Source organism: Cetorhinus maximus, chromosome 14 (assembly GCF_964194155.1).
Source record: "Cetorhinus maximus chromosome 14, sCetMax3.hap1.1, whole genome shotgun sequence".
NCBI lineage: Eukaryota > Metazoa > Chordata > Chondrichthyes > Lamniformes > Cetorhinidae > Cetorhinus > Cetorhinus maximus.
In genome coordinates, this window is record NC_135892.1 from 32,617,008 (window position 1) to 32,637,825 (window position 20,818).

The following is a 20,818-nucleotide window of genomic DNA, read 5'->3' on the forward strand; positions in this document are numbered from 1 at the left end:
TTTTCACTGTTATACTGTTCATTGTCTCTCTTAGCTCAAAACTGCATCTTTCTTTGGTAGGAATGTATATCCAATCAGACTATCAAAAGAACTATCACATGACAACATTTAGCGAGGGTGCTCTGTTACAACTCAGTTTTTGTGTCATTTTTCTCAATAGTGGGCTAGAACAGATATACTCCAGATTATAGGAAATACAAATGGAAATATTTGATAATGCTATCCCAAGAAAATATCCAGAATAAAATTCCAAACATATGACAGTAATATAGGAGAATGTTAATGCAGTATTACAACATGGCTGATGTTCTATAAGCCAGGCAGCAACAAAATTAATTATAATTATTTAGATTCCACTTCACCTTATATTTAAGGGCCCTAAAATTCTGTGGAACCTCAAGGGCAATTTCCTTGACAAACATCAAATTTTCCAGCACGGGAATAGTGATTCTGTAGCATATTACCAAGTGGTCTGTACATATTTAAATCTTAAATGGAATATCAGCAATTTATTGATTTAGAAATTGCACATATTTAGAGCATGGTACCAGAGTTATGAACTTACAGGGTGTGAAATTGGATAGCATCAGCCTGGATGTCTATGAACTGGGCACAGGGAGCAATCCCTATGATGGAATGGGTAAGCCGGAGGTCAACCTGATATTGGGCCCTGAGCCTCCTTTAAATAAAACCAGCATGCTAGAGACACCTGCTGAACACTCCTGCTCCTTCTGGTTTCACACTCAGGTAAGTATTTTTTTATATAGAACTCACTTTTTCGGTGATGGCTTTCATCACTCCCTTTAGGGACTACTCGTGAAGCTGCAAAAAGACTTGGGTACCTGAATGCAGCAGGCCTGGGTCCTTGCAGTCCTCCAGCCAGATCATAATATTAGATCATAATATTAATAAAATCAGGTTTGAAAATTTCAGATGACAGAAAGCAATAAAATATAGATGATAAATAATACTTTCATTCATTTATTTCTAATAACAGTACATAAAATAGCTTTTATTCATTACATAACATGATGGTAAAACAAAATTGCAAATGTTAAATCTTATCATACACTCTTCACAATAGCAATGACACATTTATTCACAGTTTTTATTTATTATTTAACTGATTGATTTGAATACAGTAAACTTGACTAGAAGTGACAAACCTGGGGCATAGCAGTATGCAAATTCTGTACACAAGATGACAGTTCTTTTAATTATCAGCATTAAAACAGAGCATTGTCCTAAAAAAAGCCCTTTCCATGACAATGGCAATTTTAAACACTACATCAGAATTCCATTTACAAAATTAACCTGCATTTTCAGATCTAACAATTGTGACAAAATATAAAATAAATGCAAGCTACAATTTTTATTTAAAAAAAGCAAATGTAAAATGCATTTAAAATAACAAGCACTGCATCATTGAAAAAATGCACTTCTGCTATTCAGCTTATCTTTGAAATACATAATTTCTATTTCTAAGTCATAAAACATGTGGATCGGTACAACATAATAGCTCACAAAGAACCCCAGAAATTTGAACACTAAGTCATGTCCAAGCACTGCAATTTTACAAAGAAGTCCCAAAGCCTATTAGTTCAGATATATGTTGTGCATATGTATAGCCTGTTATGCAGCAAGACCTAGACAAAATTCAAGTTTGTGCTGAAATGCGACAAGTTACATACCTGCTACACAAGCGCCAGGCAATAACCAGCCTAACCGCCTCCCCTTGACATTCAATGACAATTACAATCGTTGAATCCCCCACCAAGAGCATCCTGGGTGATGCCAATGACAACAAACATAACTGGACCAGCCACAAAAATACAGTGGCTATAAAGGAGGTCAGAGGCTGGATATTCAGTGCTGAATGACTCATCTTCTGATTCTCAAAAGCCTTTCCATCATCTACAAGGCACAAGTCAGGAGAGTGATGGAATACTTTTCACTTGCCTGGGAATACAGGTGGTCAGAATTGAATTGTCTACGTGGTAAGTTAGAAATGATATCCTGGACTTCTTTGTGTCAAGGACAGAAATTCCATAGAGCTTTATTTCATTGGGAATTCTAACATTGGTCATCCCTATCAGAAGATTCAGCAAAGTGACAGATGGGGAAAATAGAAATGGTCTGTGGAGAGAAAGAGCACACTAGGCCTCAAGGTCTATTCTAATATTCCTCATCCACATTGTGTGTAGTAATAGATAGGAGAACAGATGAAATAGAACAGAACAGCACTTAAACTGTCTTGGTGTGAAATTTGAATTAAAAAGCTTATGTAAAAAGCTAATGATCACATGGTAAAAGATGATGGGTTGTCAATATCAAAGTCAGAAGTGCGTCTTGACACAAATGTTTCACTGGTACGTCTTGACGGGCTGTGGCGAAATGTAATGTACTTTTTGCTTAAACACCAGATATCTTGAATAATTTTTGTAAAATAAAACCTGAATTTAACGCCAATAAATGCATAGAGAATGGGATTCAGGCAACAATGAAGAAAGGCCAAGGATCGTGTCACTTTACGCATAACGGTCATGAGTTTGTGAAGTTCACAGTCAGTTGTTTTAAATAAAGTCACATGTAGTTCAATGACATTGTATGGCACTTGACAAATGACAAACGCTACTACTACTGCCATTACAACTCGAAATGCCTTATGCCTCTGGAAGTTTCTAGCTTGGAGAAGTGTGTTAATTATCAGAGAGTAACAGAAAATCATGATTAATAGGGGCACAAAAAAACCCAGTGTTAGTTGTACTGTCGGAGCAACCATTTTACCTATGCTTGAATAGTTTTTAGGATACCTAATATGACATACCATTTCTCCAGTTGTCTCGAATTTGTACATTTGACCAAAAATGAATGTTGGCAGGGATGCAACAATTCCAGCTACCCAGATAGCTATACAAATAATTTTACTGTAAACCAGTGCCTTTCCCCTGTTGTTGAAGGACTTAGTTGCATGAACAATAGCAATATATCGATCAATACTAATAACAGCCAGCAACAACATTCCACTGTAGAAGTTGATGTTGTACACCCCATCGAGAACCTTACATCCAATGTTCCCAAAGACCCACCCTTTTGATTCGTCTGCAGCCCAGAATGGTAGGGTAACTACAAACAGTATATCAGCTATAGCCAAATTCATGAGGTACATGTCAGTCATAGACTTCACCTTCTTGTAAAAGGAATAGGTTAACACAACCAAACCATTGCCAATAATGCCTGTCACAGTGATGATTGAATAAAAAACTGGAATAAATACCCATGTAAATTTCCTGGTATCATTCATCTCACACAAGAATTCCATGTCGGGATAGTTGAAAGTACTGTTTTCATAATAGTCATAATCATTGTCATAATATTCCATAATTTTTGGTCAATAAAGTCTGAAAAACAGATAAACATAATTAATGATCAGTAAAGGCAATAAGGCTGTTCATTTCTTACTGTTAGACATCATGAGAACATTTGGAGTCATCAATGGCCCAGCTGACTCCACCCCAGTCTTTTCCAACTTTATAACAATTGTATAAAATAATTCTAATCCATTTATAACTGTCCTAATATCTATTTTCAACATAGCATAAAGAAGCAAGCCTCTGAATCTGGAGCAAGGAAACATTCAGCCTAGACTCTCATCATTCCCTGCAGCTTGTGATAGTTTAATTTAAACCCAACGCCAACAGATCATGGAGGTATGGTATGGGTTGAGGGGGGGGGGGTAAGATGGTGCTCTTCCCAAGGCCAGGTCCTTGGATCATTGTCTGAACCACATGCCACATGCTCGTCATCTAGTCAACTGAGCTAACTGGCCCGCCTTGTGGAGGCACCCATTCCTAACATGTAGAAAGGAGTTAAAATAACAGGTATATACTCAACTTTTCTGACCTAATTATGTCTTTGTTAAATTTAATTACATGCCCATGTCCTAATCTGGTGCTATTTGTCAGTTATGGCTCAGTTAGTAACACTCCCCTCTAAGTCACAAGGTTGTGGATTCAAATACTACTCCAGCGACTTAAGCACAAAATGTAGGTTGAAAGTCCAGTGCAGAACTGAGGGAGAGCTGCACTGTATTTTGGGTAAGACTTTAAACCAAGGCCTGGTGTGATTTCTAAGGTGATGTAAAAGGTCCCATGACACAATTTCAAAGAAAAATAGGGGAGTTAATTCAAGCATCCTGGCCATTATTTATTTTTTTAATCAACATCACTAAGGCAGAATACCTGTTCATTGCTGCTACATTTGCTACTTTACAACACTGACTACATTTCAAATGATACTTCATTGGCTGTAAAACATTTTGGAACATCCCGAGGTCACAAAAGATGCTATATTCTTTTTAGTCTTGGAGGCTGTTGCAATGATATTGGTTTTCTTAATTATGACCAACACAATAAACTCAAATCACTTGATATCCTGGGGCATTAGTATAATTAATTTTCTAACTTGCTCTTCAGTTTTAGTTCTGCCATATGCACCTTAGGACCCATTGTAATGTATTCTGAATTCAACAAGATGTCCCACTTTTAATTTCAGTCAATAAAAGAACATCATGTAAACAAATAACTGCTGGAAAAACACAAAGGCCAATGTTGTCTTTTTTCAATTGTTGTTACAAATCTCATTTATTATGTCTGTGGATTGTTTCAGGTCACTTGATTCCTGCCAGCGACCAGTAGCAGCTGCTCAGCGAAAGTGGAGTGGAAATGGTGAAGAGCTTTAAATGAATATGAACAGATTACGCTGAGATTTCTATATTTCAGATTGCACTTCGGTATATGATGTGTGATGTGACTGTTAGCTTGTTTATATGAGAGTTGCAGTGCCTGCTTATACTCTGAAGAATGCTACTGTGGAGTAACTGGATAAAGAACCAATATCACTAATACTGAAGAGTCATAGGGAAATGTGAGGAGTGGCATCGATAACCAATCAGGTTAGAATTGTCACCGCTCCCCACCACCCCCAACCCCACCATCCCACACTCTGTCACATGAACAGGGACATGTTTTTAATTAAAAAATAAAGTTTTTATTTTATTTGTATTTGCTTTTGGAAACCTCATCCCGCCCGTGGATGAAGTTTCCGAAAAAATGCAAAGGCCGCTTGGCCTTTTTGCCCGCCCACCAACCATTAGGTTGAACGGGTAGTGAAAAATTAAAGTCAATTGATAACTTAATGACCTTAATAGGCCTTTAAATTGTCTGCAGGCGTGCTGCCGGCTCCAGCGTGCGTCTGCCGACCGAACTATCGTGCCACAGCGCGCGTCATTTCACGCTTAGTCGGGTTGGGCGGACGCCCACGCGCCGAGCTAAAAATTCTGGCCCAGAGGTGAGATGACATTAATGCAGCCCTTGACTGAGTGTGGCATCAAGGAGCCCCTTGCAAAATTAAAGCCAATGAGAATCAGGAGGAAAACTCTCCACTGGTTCGTGTCATACCTAGCACAAAGGAAGATAGTTGTGGTTGTTGGAGGCCAATCATCTCAGTCCCACAACATCACTACAGGAGTTCCTCAGGTTAGTGTCCTAGGCCCAAAAATCTTCAGCTGCTTCATCACTGACCTTCTCTCTAACATAAGGTAAGAAGTGGGAACATTCACTACTGATTGCACAGCGTTTAGTACTATTTGCAATTCCTCAGATACTAAAGCAGACTGTGCCTGACTGCAGCAAGACTTGGACAACATTCTGACTTAGTCTGATAAGCGGTGAGAAATATCCCCTTCACAGAAGTGACAGGAAATTGCCATCTCCTACAAGAGAGAATCTAACCATCTCCCCTTGACATTCAGCAGCTTTACCATTGATGACTCCCTGGCTGTCAATATCTTGAGCATCCATTGCTCGGAAAGTTAACTGGACCAGCCATTAATACCATGGCTACAAGGTCAAGTCAAAGGCTGGAAATTCTGCAGCGAGTAACTCACTTCTGGGTTCCCTAAAACCTGTACACCGTCTACAGGAGTATGATGCAATACTCTCCACTTTCCTGGATGAGAACAGATCCAGCCATCCTGCAACTAATTAGTTGTCATCACAGCTGCAGTCCCTTTTTTCCTACTCATTCATGGGATGGGGGCGTCACTGGATAGGCCAGCATTTATTGCCCATCCCTAATTGCCCTTGATTGAGTGGCTTGCTAGGCCATTTCAGAGGGCATTTAAGAGTCAACCACATTGCTGTGGGTCTGGAGTCACATGTAGGCCAGACCAGGTAAGAATGGCAGATTTCCTTCCCTAAGGGACATCTGTGAACCAGATGGGTTTTTACGACAAGCAAGAATAGTTTCATGGTCATCATTAGACTTTTTTTAATACAGATTTTTTTTTATTGAATTCAAATTTCACCATCTGCCATGGTGGGATTCAAACCCAGGGGACCAGAGCATTATCCTGAGTCTCTGGATTACTAGTCCAGTGACAATACCACTACTCCACTGCCTCCAAGAGCTGCCAGTCAATTAGAAGGCTAACAACTCAACAGTCTCAATAGCACCACTGGGGGTGGGACTGCACCCAGCTGAGAGAACGCCATGGGAGAAGGCTGCTCTCGCAACAAAGAAGGTGGGGTCTGGGGTTGCCGGAGCCGGTCAGGCAGGCCCTGGCAAAGGGTGCAGGAGATTGGTCAGAGCAGCTAGGTGGTGGGCGTTGTTGCTGTAGAATATCTGAATTCGTAGGTAGTCTCTCCACATAGCGAAAGGCCCAGATGCTGCTGGTAAGATTCCAGCAATAGCGCAAATAACCATTTAAGTGGCTCAATTGGCCTCTGGGCAGCAGGGCAGTCCTCCACTGGTAAAATACCGTGGTGGCGGGAAGGGGATGGACACTCCTCCCCCACCTTTCCTAATAATTTTATACCGCCACACCCCCCCCACTTCCCGTCCCACCTACTAGCCCATCCTTTGAGGGCTGGTAAAATCCAGCCTATTATGGGCAAGACATCATAGGCTAAATCCCAATCCCAGCAGAGAGCCATCACAATGTTGCAGCTCAATTTCTGACCTGCACTCGATTTAACACAGTTTTCCACTGGGAGAGAGTGTATTTGTAGATTTACCCTCATATTATTTGAGCTTCACCCTGGAAGCTGGATACATCCTTTTGGCTGTTGTGGCAGCATACACTCAAGATCCTATAACTTTGTGCCCATTTCACAGATATTTATCTTCAGACACATTGTGGGGATTGGGGGAAATTCACTCGCGTAGTGTCACTTCAAATGTCTTTAATCACTATTGGCCATTTTTTGCTGCTGGCCAAGATTAATTTTAGTGTCAATTTGCGCAGTGCCTAAGAAATCAGTTATTTCTCCTTGTGGTTGCAGCAACAGGAAGATTCTATGGAAATATTGCCAGGCTGGGTACAAGTGGAGATAGTTCTATAGATCCATTCCTTAGGGCAATGTTGTGCTTCGCCTTGAGATGCAGACTTTCAGTAGCCATGTCAGATCTTGTTTGATATTTCTTGCCGCATTTTTCGTTGCACAGCACACCTTCCACAAGGTGAGCTGTCCCTTCTCTCTTAACAAGAGCCTACATATTCCATCAGGCCTAGTTTTTCCACATGATGCAGGCGGGCCATCCATAGTCTCTAAAATACCTGTTGCTTTCAACAGTTTTATACACAGAGTTCAGACATCATCGTAGAACCAGAAAATTACAAGCAAGCACGCATCCATCCTAACAGGATGAAGATTGGCAGAGAGTCAGAAATTAAGGTATGTTATTGTTCATGATTGTTAGTGTTCAATGAGCTCTTGTTCATGTTTTGCCATTTCTACTGTCCTGAATCCTAGGGCAAGATTTTTCTCTGAGCAGGTGAGCTTAAAACGCTTTAGCGTAAAATGACACGTGATGTTTCGGTCAGCGGGCGCATGCCAAGTCGGCAGCGTGTCCGTCGACAATGAAAAGGCCCATTAAGGCCATTAAAGTCGCAATAAAATGTTATTTTTCGCTGCCCATCAAACCTTATGGTTGGCAGGCAAAAAGGCCAAGCGGCCTTTGCACTTTTTAGGAAACCTCATCCACGGGCAGGATGAGGTTTCCAACAGCAATTTAAAAATATATATAAAATTAAATATAAATTTTAACATTTCATTAAGAACATGTCCCTGCTCATGTGACAGAGTCACATGAGGGGACACTTTTTTTTAACAATTTAAAGTTGTTTATTTTTAATTCTTCATCTCTCTGAGGCAGCTCTGTGCTTCAGGGAACTTTTCCAGCGCGTACCCGCGCACATGTGCAAAGTTGAGCGCTCGCCCTCCTCCCCCCCACACAGGCAGCACTGAGCTAGTGTGAAATTGCGGTCTGGCCCCGATCGCGGGCGGCGGTCGGCTTCCCGACTGCTCTCGCCTGCCCCTACCAAGTCCGTCCAATGAGGGAAAAATCCTGGCCTATGTTCTAGTGAGTATGCAGAGGCACCAGCATCTTGAGAACTGTATTACTTTTAAGAAAATTATTTTTTTTTTACATGGGGCACAGGCAACAAAATATATTGGCTCAGATTTTGCACTTGGAATAATGGTGAGGCTAACTGCATTCACCGTTATTATGTATTGAACTGGATAGCAGCTTCTGGAGTACAGACATGCACAATTAAATATATAAATCTGAATGTTGCTGTCCGGGTTACCCGGCTTTCCACAAATTACAATATTTAAAAAATAGACTTGCATTAATATAGCAATTTTCACAATCACCAGTCGTCTCAAAATGTTTTACAGCTAATGAAAAACCTTTGAAATGTAGTCACTGTTGTAATGTAGCAGAGGCAGTAGCCAAATTGCGCACAGGAAGCTCTGACTAATGGCAATGTAATAATGACCAGATAATTTGTTATTATGATGGACTGAGGAATAAATATCAGCCAGGAAAGAAGGGGATAACTCTCCTGCTCTTCTTCAAAATAATGCCATGGGATCTTTTGCATCCACCCGAGCAGATAGATGGGGTCTTGGTTTAGCGTCTCAACCAAAATACGGCACCTCTGACAGTGCAGTAATCCCTCATTATTGTACTGGAATGCTGCCTATTATTTTTATGTTCAAGCCCTGGTGCCCCACTAAATTACTTGGGATTAAACAATCTTTTCATTTCCTTTTTCTTTTTGTCTCTCTTATCTATCTCGCTCAATCCCATCTTCCTTTCTTTCTTTTCACATTTTGTTCATGAGTTTACAATTAATTAAATCTAATTCGTATATCCCAGATTATGCCTTGCATGGCTCAGTGGGGATTCTTCAATCTGAATGGCTGAAGAGCCACACCATTGCTCGTCCCGTTCACACATGCCACAGATTCCCTGTAGAGGGCACTGCACTGGATCAGATGTCCAATGACAGGAGGCAGCTGTAGGCATAGTGAATGGTGAGCACTGTTCCTTTGCTGCTGACCGTAAAATCTGGGCCAATGCTTCACAAACAAAATAGCAATTGGAAAATAAAAACAACAAAAGGTACTAGCAATGCAGTCACTTCTGGACCACTGATTAGAAGTACATAAACAATAGCATCGAATGATGGCATGAACAGTAGCACAATTGCAGGGATAATTTCTTGTGTTTCATTGGCGAAATTACACCGACTTTTTAAAGACAAATATACCCATGACCTTCTGCTCCATGTTTATTCAATATAGGGTTATATAAGGGGATATCAGAAGCTAGGAACTGAGGCCAGAATTTTTACCTTGTCGGGCAGACATGCGCCCGACATGAACGAGAGTAAAATGACGCGCGATGACATTGGGTGAGCGCCCCAACGTCATCACATGATATTTCATTCGGTCGGCGGGCGCGTGCAGGTGTCGGCAGTGTGCCCGCTGACAATTAATAAGCCTATTAAGGCCATTAAAATACCAACTAAATGTAATTTATCGCTGCCCATCCAACCTTACAGTTGGGCAGGCGAAAAGGCCAAGCAGCCTTTGGATTTTTTAGGAAACCTCATCCACAGGTAGGATGAGGTTTCCAACAGCAATTAAAAATAAATTAAAAATTTTAACTTTTCATTATTAACATGTCATTAATAGTTTGTTCAGGACTCCTTTCTTACCCAATATGTAACAAGCCCAACAAGAGATTGAGCACTGTTAGATCAAAATCTGTTTTTAATTATTTCATGGGATGTGCATGTAGCTGGCGAGGCCAGCATTTGTTGCTCAACACTAATTGCTCTTGAACTGAGTGGCTTACTAGGCCATTTCAGAGGGTAGTTAAGCGCTCACCACATTGCTGTGGATCTGGAATCATATGTAGGCTAGGCCAGGTAAGGATGACATTAGGAAATTAGGGAACAATATTAAAACAATCAATAAAAATACCTGGAAAAATTCAGCAGGTCTGGCAGCATCTGCGGAGAGGAACACAGTTAACAATCAATGATAGTTTCATGTTCCTTCGCCTCAACAAGAAACTTTTTCTCTTTCTTTCAAGTGCTAAGGAACGCAAGCTCCAACAACTCATCGACACCAACACCCATCTGGGACCCTCCACCCCTGCTTGTCCCTCCGTCCCCACCCCATCTTCCAATCCCTGCCCCAGCCACGTATTCACTATACCCCCTGACCTTCCCCTCTCTGATGCTGAACGTTCAGTGCTCAGCAAAGGACCTAGCTTCATACCCTTACGCCCTCATCTCAATGAATTTCGGGCTCGGCACGATGCTGAACTCTCCTTCCGCCGTCTTCGTCTCCGTGCTCACTTCTTTGGGCAGGAGTCCTCTCCCCGTTCAACGGATCCTTTTACCCACCTCCAATATTCTCCCTCCACCTGGACCCCTCCCTCTGGATTCTTACCTTCTCTTGATCTTTTCATTGAGAACTGTCGGCGTGACATTAGCCGTCTCAATTTCTCTGCTCCTCTCACCCATTCTAATCTGTCTCTCTCTGAATTTACTGCACTCCGTTCTCTCAGGTCCAACCCCAACATTGTCATCAAACCCGCTGACAAGGGTGGTACTGTTGTTGTCTGGCGCATTTACCTCTACCTCGCGGAGGCTGAGCGTCAACTCGCAGACACTTCCTCCTACCTCTCCCTGGACCATGACCACACCACAGAACATCAAGCCATTGTTTCCAGGACTGTCACTGACCTCATCTCCTCTGGAGATCTTCCTCCTACAGCTTCCAACTTGATAGTCGCCCAACCTCGGACAGCCCGCTTCTACCTCCTACCCAAAATCCACAAACAGAACTGTCCTGGCAGACCGATCGTGTCAGCCTGTTCCTGCCCCACGGAACTCATTTCTCGTTATCTTGACTCCCTTCTCTCTCCCCTTGTCCAGTCCCTTCCCACCTACATCCGTGATTCCTCTGACACCTTACGTCACATCAACAATTTCCAGTTCCCTGGCCCCAACCGCTTCCTCTTCACCATGGATGTCCAATCCCTCTACACCTCCATCCCCCACCAGGATGGTCTGAGGGCCCTTAGCTTCTTCCTTGAACAGAGGCCCGAACAATCCCCATCCACCACTACTCTCCTCCGTCTGGCTGAACTTGTTCTCACACTGAACAATTTCTCCTTTAACTCCTCTCACTTCCTCCAAATAAAAGATGTGGCTATGGGTACCCGCATGGGCCCCAGCTATGCCTGTCTCTTTATGGGGTATGTGGAACATTCCTTGTTCCAGTCCTACTCCGGCCCCCTCCCACAACTCTTTCTCCGGTACATCGATGATTACTTCGGTGCTGCTTCATGCTCTCGTCGGGACCTGGAAAAATTTATTAATTTTGCTTCCAATCTCCACCCCTCCATCATTTTCACATGGTCCATCTCTGACACTTCTCTTCCCTTCCTTGACCTCTCTGTCTCAATTTCTGATGATAGACTGTCCACCAATATCCATTACAAGCCTACCGACTCCCACAGCTACCTCGACTACAGCTCCTCACACCCCGCTTCCTGTAAGGACTCCTTCCCATTCTCTCAGTTCCTTCGCCTCCGTCGCATCTGTTCTGATGACGCTACCTTCAAAAACAGTTCCTCTGACATGTCCTCCTTCTTCCTTAACCGAGGTTTTCCACCCACGGTCGTTGACAGGGCCCTCAACCGTGTCTGGCCCATATCCCGCGCATCCGCCCTCACGCCTTCTCCTCCTTCCCAGAAACATGATAGGGTCCCCCTTGTCCTCACTTATCACCCCACCAGCCTCCGCATTCAAAGGATCATCCTCCGCCATTTCCGCCAACTCCAGCATGATGCCACCACCAAACACATCTTCCCTTCACCCCCCTGGCGGCATTCCGTAGGGATCGTTCCCTCCGGGACACCCTGTTCCACTCCTCCATCACCCCCTACTCCTCAACCCCCACCTATGGCACCTCCCCATGCCCACGCAGAAGATGCAACACCTGCCCCTTCACTTCCTCTCTCCTCACCGTCCAAGGGCCCAAACACTCCTTTCAAGTGAAGCAGCATTTCACTTGCATTTCCCCTAACTTAGTCTACTGCATTTGTTGCTCCCAATGCGGTCTCCTCTACATTGGAGAGACCAAACGCAAACTGGGCGACCGCTTTGCAGAACACCTGCGGTCTGTCCGCAAGAAAAACCCAAACCTCCCTGTCGCTTGCCATTTTAACACTCCACCCTGTTCTCTTGCCCACATGTCTGTCCTTGGCTTGCTGCATTGTTCCAGTGAAGCCCAACGCAAACTGGAGGAACAGCACCTCATCTTCCAACTAGGTACTTTACAGCCTTCCGGGCTGAATATTGAATTCAACAACTTTAGATCTTAAACTCCCCCTCCCCCCATCCCCACCCCGTTTCTCCCCCCTCCCTTTTTTTTTCAATAATTTATATAGATTCTTCTTTTCCCACCTATTTCCATTATTTTTAAATCTAAAACTAAAACTTTGTTAGTCTTTCCACCCCACCCCCACTAGAGCTGTACCTTGAGTATCCTGCCTTCCATTCTTAATTAGCACTTTTCTTAGATAATATCACCACCTTCAACACCTCTTTGATCCTTTTGTCTGTGACATCTTTTGATTATCTGCTCCTATCACTGCTTGCTTATCCCCACAATCACCCCACCCTCAACTTCTCTCTCCCCCCGCCCCCCCACCTTAGACCAGCTTATATTTCACCTTTCTCCTAACTATACTCAGTTCTGCCGAAGGGTCATGAGGACTCGAAACGTTAACTGATTTCTTCTCCACCGATGCTGCCAGACCTGCTGAGTTTTTCCAGGTAATTCTGTTTTTGTTATAGTTTCATGTTTACCATTCTTAAGGCGATCTTTCAATTGCAGGTTTTCATTAAATTCCATCAGTGGCCATGTTGGGATTTGAACTCATACCCCCAGATTATTAGTCCTGTTACAATATCACAACGCCACCATCTCCTTTTTGATATCAACAAAGAAACCCACACAGATAACATCCTAAGACACTTCCTAACCCCAAGGTATTGATGTCTGTATAACACTGCTTGAAGTAGCATTACAGATCCCACCATATCGCATGAGTATCACCTATCGTGGGCCTCGTGTGGTGGATCTCCACTGCACCTCCTCCAAGGCCAGTGTATCCTTCCTGAGAAAAATTCAGCAGGTCTGACAGCATCTGCGGAGAGGGATACAGTTAACGTTTTGAGTCCGAATGACTCTTCATCAGAACTAAGGAAAAATAGAAAAGAGGTGAAGTATAAGCTGGTTTAAGGGGGGGTCAGGTAGAGCTGGATAGAGGACCAGTGATAGGTGGAGATTGCCAAAAGATGTCATAGACAAAAGGACAAAGAGTTGTTGACGGTGGTGATATTAGCTAAGATCTGTGCTAATGGGGACATTAAGGGTAGAAAGCAGGAGGAGCAGGGGACAGATAGCCCTAGTGGGGGTGGGGTGGGGGGGGATTGAAATAGGCTGAAAGGTAGAGATAAAACAATGGATGGAAATATATTTAAAAATAATGGAAATAGGTAGGAAAGGAAAAATATATATAAATTATTGGAAAAAGGGAGATCGGAAAGGGGGTGAGGATGGAGGAGAGAGATCATGATCTAAAGTTGTTGAACTCAATATTCAGTCCGGAAGGCTGTAAAGTACCTAGTCAGAAGATGAGGTTCTGTTCCTCCAGTTTGCGTTGAGCTTCACAGGAACATTGCAGCAGGCCAAGGACGGACATGTGGGCATGAAAGCAGGGTGGTGTGTTGAAATGGCAAGTGACAGGGAGGTCTGGGTCATGCTTGCGGACAGACCGAAGGTATTCTGCAAAGCAGTCACCCAGTCTGCGTTTGGTCTCTCCAATGTAGAGGAAACCGCATTGGGAGCAGCGAATGCAGTAGACTAAATTGAGGAAAGCGCAAGTGAAATGCTGCTTCACTTGAAAGGAGTGTTTGGGCCTTGGACGGTGAGGAGGGGGGAAGTAAAGGGGCAGGTGTTGCACCTTCTGCGGTTGCATGGGAAGGTGCCGTGGGAGGGGGTTGAGGTGTAGGGGGTGATGGAGGAGTGGACCAGGGTGTCCCAGAGGGAACGATCCCTACGGAATGCCGCCGGGGGGGTGAAGGGAAGATGTGTTTGGTGGTGGCATCATGCTGGAGTTGGCGGAAATGGTGAAGGATGAGCCTTTGAATGTGGAGGCTGGTGGGGTGGTAAGTGAGGACAAGGGGGACCCTATCATGGTTCTGGGAGGGAGAAGAAGGTGTGAGAGCGAATGCACAGGAGATGGGCCGGACACGGTTGAGGGCCCTGTCAAATCTCGGTTAAGAAAGAAGGAAGACATGTCAGAGGAACTGTTTTTGAAAGTGGCATCATCAGAACAGATGCGACGGAGGCGAAGGAACTGAGAGAATGGGATGGAGCCCTTACAGGAAGCAGGGTGTGAGGAGCTGTAGTTAAGGTAGCTGTGGGAGTCAGTGGGCTTGTAATTAATATTGGTGGGCAGTCCATCACCAGAAATTGAGACTGAGAGGTCAAGGAAGGGAAGGGAAGTGTCAATGATGGACCACGTGAAAATGATGGAGGGGTGGAAATTAGAAGCAAAATTAATAAATTTTTCCAGATCCAGACGAGAGCACGAAGCGGCACTGAAGCAGTCATCGATGTACCGGAGAAAGAGTTGTGGGAGGGGGCTGGAGTAGGACTGGAACAAGGAATGTTCCACATACCCCATAAAGAGACAGGCATAGCTGGGGCCCATGCAGGTACCCATAGCCACACCTTTTATTTGGAGGAAGTGAGAGGAGTTTAAGGAGAAATTGTTCAGTGAGAGAACAAGTTCAGCCAGACAGAGGAGTAGTGGCGGATGGGGATTGTTCAGGCCTCTGTTCAAGGAAGAAGCTAAGGGCCCTCAGACCATCCCGGTGGGGGATGGAGGTGTAGAGGGATTGGACATCCATGGTGAAAAGGAGGCGGTTGGGGAAATTGTTGATATGATTTAAGGTGTGAGAGAAATCGCGGATGTAGGTGGGAGCAGACTGGACAAGGGCAGAGAGAATGGAGTCAAAATAGCAAGAAATGAGTTCCATGGGGCAGGAACAGGCTGACACGTTCGGTCTGCTGGGACAGTCCTGTTCGTGGATTTTGGGTAGGAGGTAGAAGCGGGCTGTCCGAGGTTGGGAGACTATGAGATTGGAAGCTGTGGAGGGAAGATCTCCAGAGGAGATGAGGTCAGTGACAGTCCTGGAAACAATGGCTTGTTGTTCAGTGGTGGGGTCATGGTCCAGGGGGAGGTAGGAGGAAGTGTCTGCGAGTTGACGCTTTTTTTGTTCTAGATTTCTAGCATCCGCAGTATTTTGCTTATATCCTTCCTGAGGTTCAGTGCCTGGAATTGAAAGCAATACTCTACATAGGAGTATGCAACTCTATGCAACTAAAAGATAATTTGCATCCATTTTGTTTGCCTTTTTGATTGCTTTTTGTACCTGTCTACTAAATTCAAATGATTTATTTACTTGAACTCAAAATTCTCCACTCCTAGTTTCTCAGCAGAAAGAAAATACTCTGATTTATAGGCTGGAATTTTCCGGGTTCCCCCATGATGGGGCCAGAAAGCCACTGAAATCTCCATTCACACCGGGGAGACTGAAAGATCCCACTGGCATGAGGGGCTGAAAAATTCCGGCCATAATTTGTGCGTCTGAAGTGGTTAACTTCTCACTTGCCTACATTAAACTTCACTTTACATAATTTTGCCACCCAAGTAATTTGCCTTTGCTCCTTTACAACTTCCTGACCCTATATGTACTACTTACCTCTGCTCCTAATTTAGAGTCATCAACAAACAGATATATAACTCTCTATTCCTTTATCCAAGTCATTAATAAATATTGAACAGACTCCTGGGAAGCATATGCTTGTCACCACCTGCCAATAGGATTAAATGCTTTTCATCCCGATACTCTTCTCTCCAACCTCCAACCAATTTCCAATCAAAATCAAAAACCTACCTCCAATCCCATACCTTTGAAGCACTTAGAGTCATCTTGGGGTCAAGAAAGGTACCATGTAAATTCATGTTATTTATTTCTGTCATGAATGTAGTTCTTACCTGTTGTATTGAATAAAATTATGTCCGTTTTTCTCCAATACAATGTTGTGTTATATCAGCAAGATGCAATTATTCCAGTGTATCAACCTGTAATTTCAAAGTATAATATTGAATTTAAATCATAAAGTAATATGTGATCTAGTAAACTGATATGAATTTAGGAAGCCTTGTCTCTAATTCTATTGTCTATAGTATGCCTTCTGTGTTTAAAAACTTAGCATCAAAATGCACACATCTATTCCTCCTAAATGGCAACAAGAATTGGCACAAAGTTTATTTTTTTAAATAAATCATACCCATATTAATTATAATTATATAATAATAATATTTATAGTAATTATGAATTAATAAACATGAATTACATGACCATTTTTCAACTAATAGCACTATATGATTTTACAGATAAGATCTAAATTACAGTTTTATATATTTGTCATCAGCCATAACTAAAACATGTATTTTGTGAGGTCGTCATCTATTTTTAATTGAATTTAGCATTAAGTATTGTCCTCAGCAGAGTTCATCTACACAAATTGAATTTAATCAATCTGTTAGTCAACACATGAGTCATTTTCACCTCTTGGCTACTCAAGCATCAACCTTGGTTCAGTTGTACTAAACTTGTCCGTGGGTCAAAGGTTGTGGATCCTGCTCCAGAGACTTGAGTTGGCTGACACTTCAAGGCAATACTGAGGGTGCATTGCACTGTTAGAGGCGCTGTCTTTCTGAGGAGACATTAAACTGAGGCTGTGTCCACCCTTTCAAATGGATATAAAATATCCTATGACATTATTTGAAGAGGAGCAAGAGAGTTTTTCTTGATCAATCTTGGTCAATATTTATCCTCAGACAACATCGTTAAAACAGCTTATCTGGTCATTATCTCATTGCTGTTTGTTGGATCTTGCCTTGCATAAAAGTGTTCCCTTACATTATCTCAGTGACTATACTTTAAAAGATACTTAATTGTCTGTAAAGCATTTTGGAATGCCATGAAAGGTACCATAGAAATGCAAGTTTCTTCTTTCCATGACTGGAATTCTTAGAATTCCAAGGAACAAGGTAGTAACTTTTAATTGTCTGTTGACCATTTATCAGTTGAGGTTTCTCCGTTCCTCAATTTCCCTCATTGTACAGTTTGTTCAGAAGATTCGGTTAGAAGAAACAGCAGCCAACCTAGTGAATGCTTATTGGCTGAGGAAGTTGAAGAGATATCTCCTTAGGATAGCCAATGATTTCTCATGCCTAGAGCAAGTAAAATGCCATTCTAAAAATATAACTATCATAGCTTTCTCTAAATCTACCATTTTATGCTCCAATTATGTATATTTATATAAATGTAATAGTAAAGGCTAGGAAACTGAGGAGAACTCAATGTCACGAATTGTGACCCTTCCTCTGCTGCTCACAGAACAAAGCTGGTAATGGCAGAGGTGGCCATTGAAGTTCTTGTGTCACTGCATCCAGGTCCACAGGACTTGACTCCTGTTAATGACCTCCACATATATCTGCTCCCACTACTTTCTATATGTGTTTGGAGATGCAAGGCATCTCTCCGCTTTTCATCTCCTCAACCAGGCTCTCCAATGCAGTGTCCAAAAGCATTGGAACTTGCTTTCTCCTATGTTTCCCAGATCGGAGTCATTTCCTGACCACTGCAAGTATCTGCTGCAGCAAAAATACACCTCCCCTTCAATAGATGCAGGCTAGCTTTGAGTAGCACAGGCTAGTTTTAAATGGTCTAGCCACGCACGGCACTGGCTGGACACACCAACAGAGATCCAATAAATGACGCCGTTAGGGCTGGCTGGATATTGAAATGAACAAATTGCATGAAGTTAGCATGTTGCCTGCATTGCAAATAACCAGCGCAGCTTACTCATACATCACGATACCCATGCCCAAATTTAGCCCCTCTTTGTATTTTCATGATAGATAAATTAACTTGTCTAACCAACTATAAATTCCTCTCACCTCCCACACCCTATACAAATAATATATGATTTTTATCTTTAAAGGCAATGTGAACTAGGCTGCACTCCTGAGAATGTCATCATTATCTATGGTCAACAATAAAAGTTTGAATGTTGATGTGAATTACTTCATTTTAGAATACACTTATGATACATGTGATTTAAGGGTAAGGTGTGTGTAACCTCATTATATATTTGGTATATGAATCTACCTGACAATGCGTCTATTGCCATAATTTTTTCCACGTTAATCAGAACAGTAAATAGTCATGTGAGAACTTAATTATCGTGATTTGTGTTGAGCAATAAATTTCAAAAGTAACCCCTGAGATGGATTGCAACTTGACAACACTCATTTGCACTAGCAGTTCCCGCAGGGGTTCTTTCGATCTCCTACTGTAACTTTGACATTAGCTCCAGAGAAACCTTCGTTTCTGCCATTTGTCAGTGGTGTCCATTGACGTTACACAGGGGGATAGGGAAAATTGAGGAAACCACACTCTACGTAGAAAATCACCTCTTAGTGTTAATGACATACACAGAGAGGAGAGAAGGGGTAGATTATCACAGCCTCCACCTGAAGGGTATGGGGCAGTAGTGATTCAAATGACACAGGCTATTGTCTGTTTCATGTGGAAGCCTACTTTTTACATAGTAATTGGGTTACTATAATGTACATTCGACCCCAACACAACTGTGAGGTGTCAATGCTCAGAACATGTCCTTCACGTTGGTAACATGCATAGAACTAGTGGTTCTTAAAAGGGACCACTGTAGACTGCTCCGAAAAGAAATATGCAGAAGAGAATTTTGTGGGGCCCAGAGGAAATTGAACACTTAGCTCTGTGGAGGAGCTGCTAGATTTTCCACCCACCTCAACTGGCGAGCTGGTTCAACTCTTGCAGCTTGCCGATTGAATGTTAATGAGACCTGGCTCTGAAAATGGCTTGGGCCTCCACGTTAAAAACATGTGCAGGTAGTACAATTGCATAACCTGCCCAATTTATGACTGGGATTAATATCAGCCCCATTTTAATTTTCTGAACAGTGAACACAATTCTAATATTGTTATCAAAATATATCACTCACAGGATTGACTGGAGTCATAGATCAGCCACTGGCATCTGTTAGGTTTGTGTGTTAAGTTGGCTATGCTAGTAGTATGCTTTCTTCTCAAAGGCTGTGGATTCAAGCTGCACCCCTGGACTTGATTAGAACATCTAGGCCGTTGCTTCAGCATTGAAGCGCAGTACTGGAGGAATGCTCCGTCTCTCTTCATCTAGCTTCCTTGTTGTCCAAGGGTTGCTAATCATGGCTCTTCAGACATCTCTATGTCATGATATCACAATGGGGCAAGGCAAAGAGGCAGGCACCAAACAACTACCTCAGCCAGTATGGAGATTGAACCCACACCATTGGCATTATCAAGCACCACACTCTAGCCAGTTGAGCTAACTTATCCCTTGAAGGAATGCAACATTGTCAAAAGTACCACTTGCAGATAAGGCGAATATATGAGATTTTGTAGCACTTTTAATTGAAGAAAAGCAGGAAGTTCTCCTTTACCAATACTATCAAAAGATATTAACTGGTCTGACATGCAGGCTGCATGACAGGATCTCAGCTGCATTTAAAGGGACAGTCCACTAATGTAAATTAGAGGTATTCAGGATGAACGGTGAATATAGAGCAAGGGCAGTACCTAGATGTAATAATGCTTCACTAGAAGTTTTGAAATTTATAGGCCCACTTCTAAGAGTTTGTTAGCGCTTGGAACTGTCTATCAACTGACAGGCACCTCACTATGATAATGAAAGGTTGTGAAATCATTCATGCAGCACTAATCCTGTAAAAAGAACCCTCAGGTTTATGTCAATAGATGGAGTGAAATAGCAAGCACTGTGTTTTTTTATTAAATGCAGACAGTTTTTCAAATATTTAAAGGGCAGGAGTTTTAGATGCCGAAGGAGCATTGACTGTTTCCTTGATTGCTCCTTCTGACAGCTCTCTTGACAGTGCCAATGAGTTTTGGCACTTTTTACGCACATCCATGTCTAATTTTAACTATACTAAAGGGCGCCTTACCTCTCGCAAAGAGCACCTTACCTCTCCCAAAAGTTACCTGACCTCCCCCAAAGGTATCCCAGGACCATATCCAAAAGGGTACCTTACCTCTCCAAAGAACTCTGGCAGCTATAGACCTTCTCCTATGATGTCTAAAGTGCATAAGTCATGTTTTGGACATTCTACTATTGAAAATCAGATCAGCCTGAGGCAACTGCACTTTAACAGCTACCTATGTGAGCCATGGATGTGCTTCAAAATCTCCCCCATCCCCC

At 42.7% G+C, this 20,818-nt stretch overlaps 1 protein-coding gene across 3 annotated transcripts in view; it reads right to left on the bottom strand.

Moving 5' to 3' along the window:
* Positions 1-972: 972 nt before the first annotated feature.
* The window catches only part of ccr6a (chemokine (C-C motif) receptor 6a), a 48,069-nt gene continuing 28,223 nt past the window's right edge, over positions 973-20,818 (bottom strand). For all 3 annotated transcript variants that reach the window (XM_078556750.1, XM_078556752.1, XM_078556751.1), the window contains 2 exons: positions 16,507-16,593; positions 973-3,401 (listed from right to left, as the gene is read on the bottom strand). In XM_078556750.1, coding sequence (XP_078412876.1) covers positions 2,300-3,382 — 1,083 coding nt within the window. In that variant the 5' untranslated portion in view covers positions 3,383-3,401; positions 16,507-16,593 and the 3' untranslated portion in view covers positions 973-2,299. The remainder of the gene's footprint in view (positions 3,402-16,506; positions 16,594-20,818) is intronic.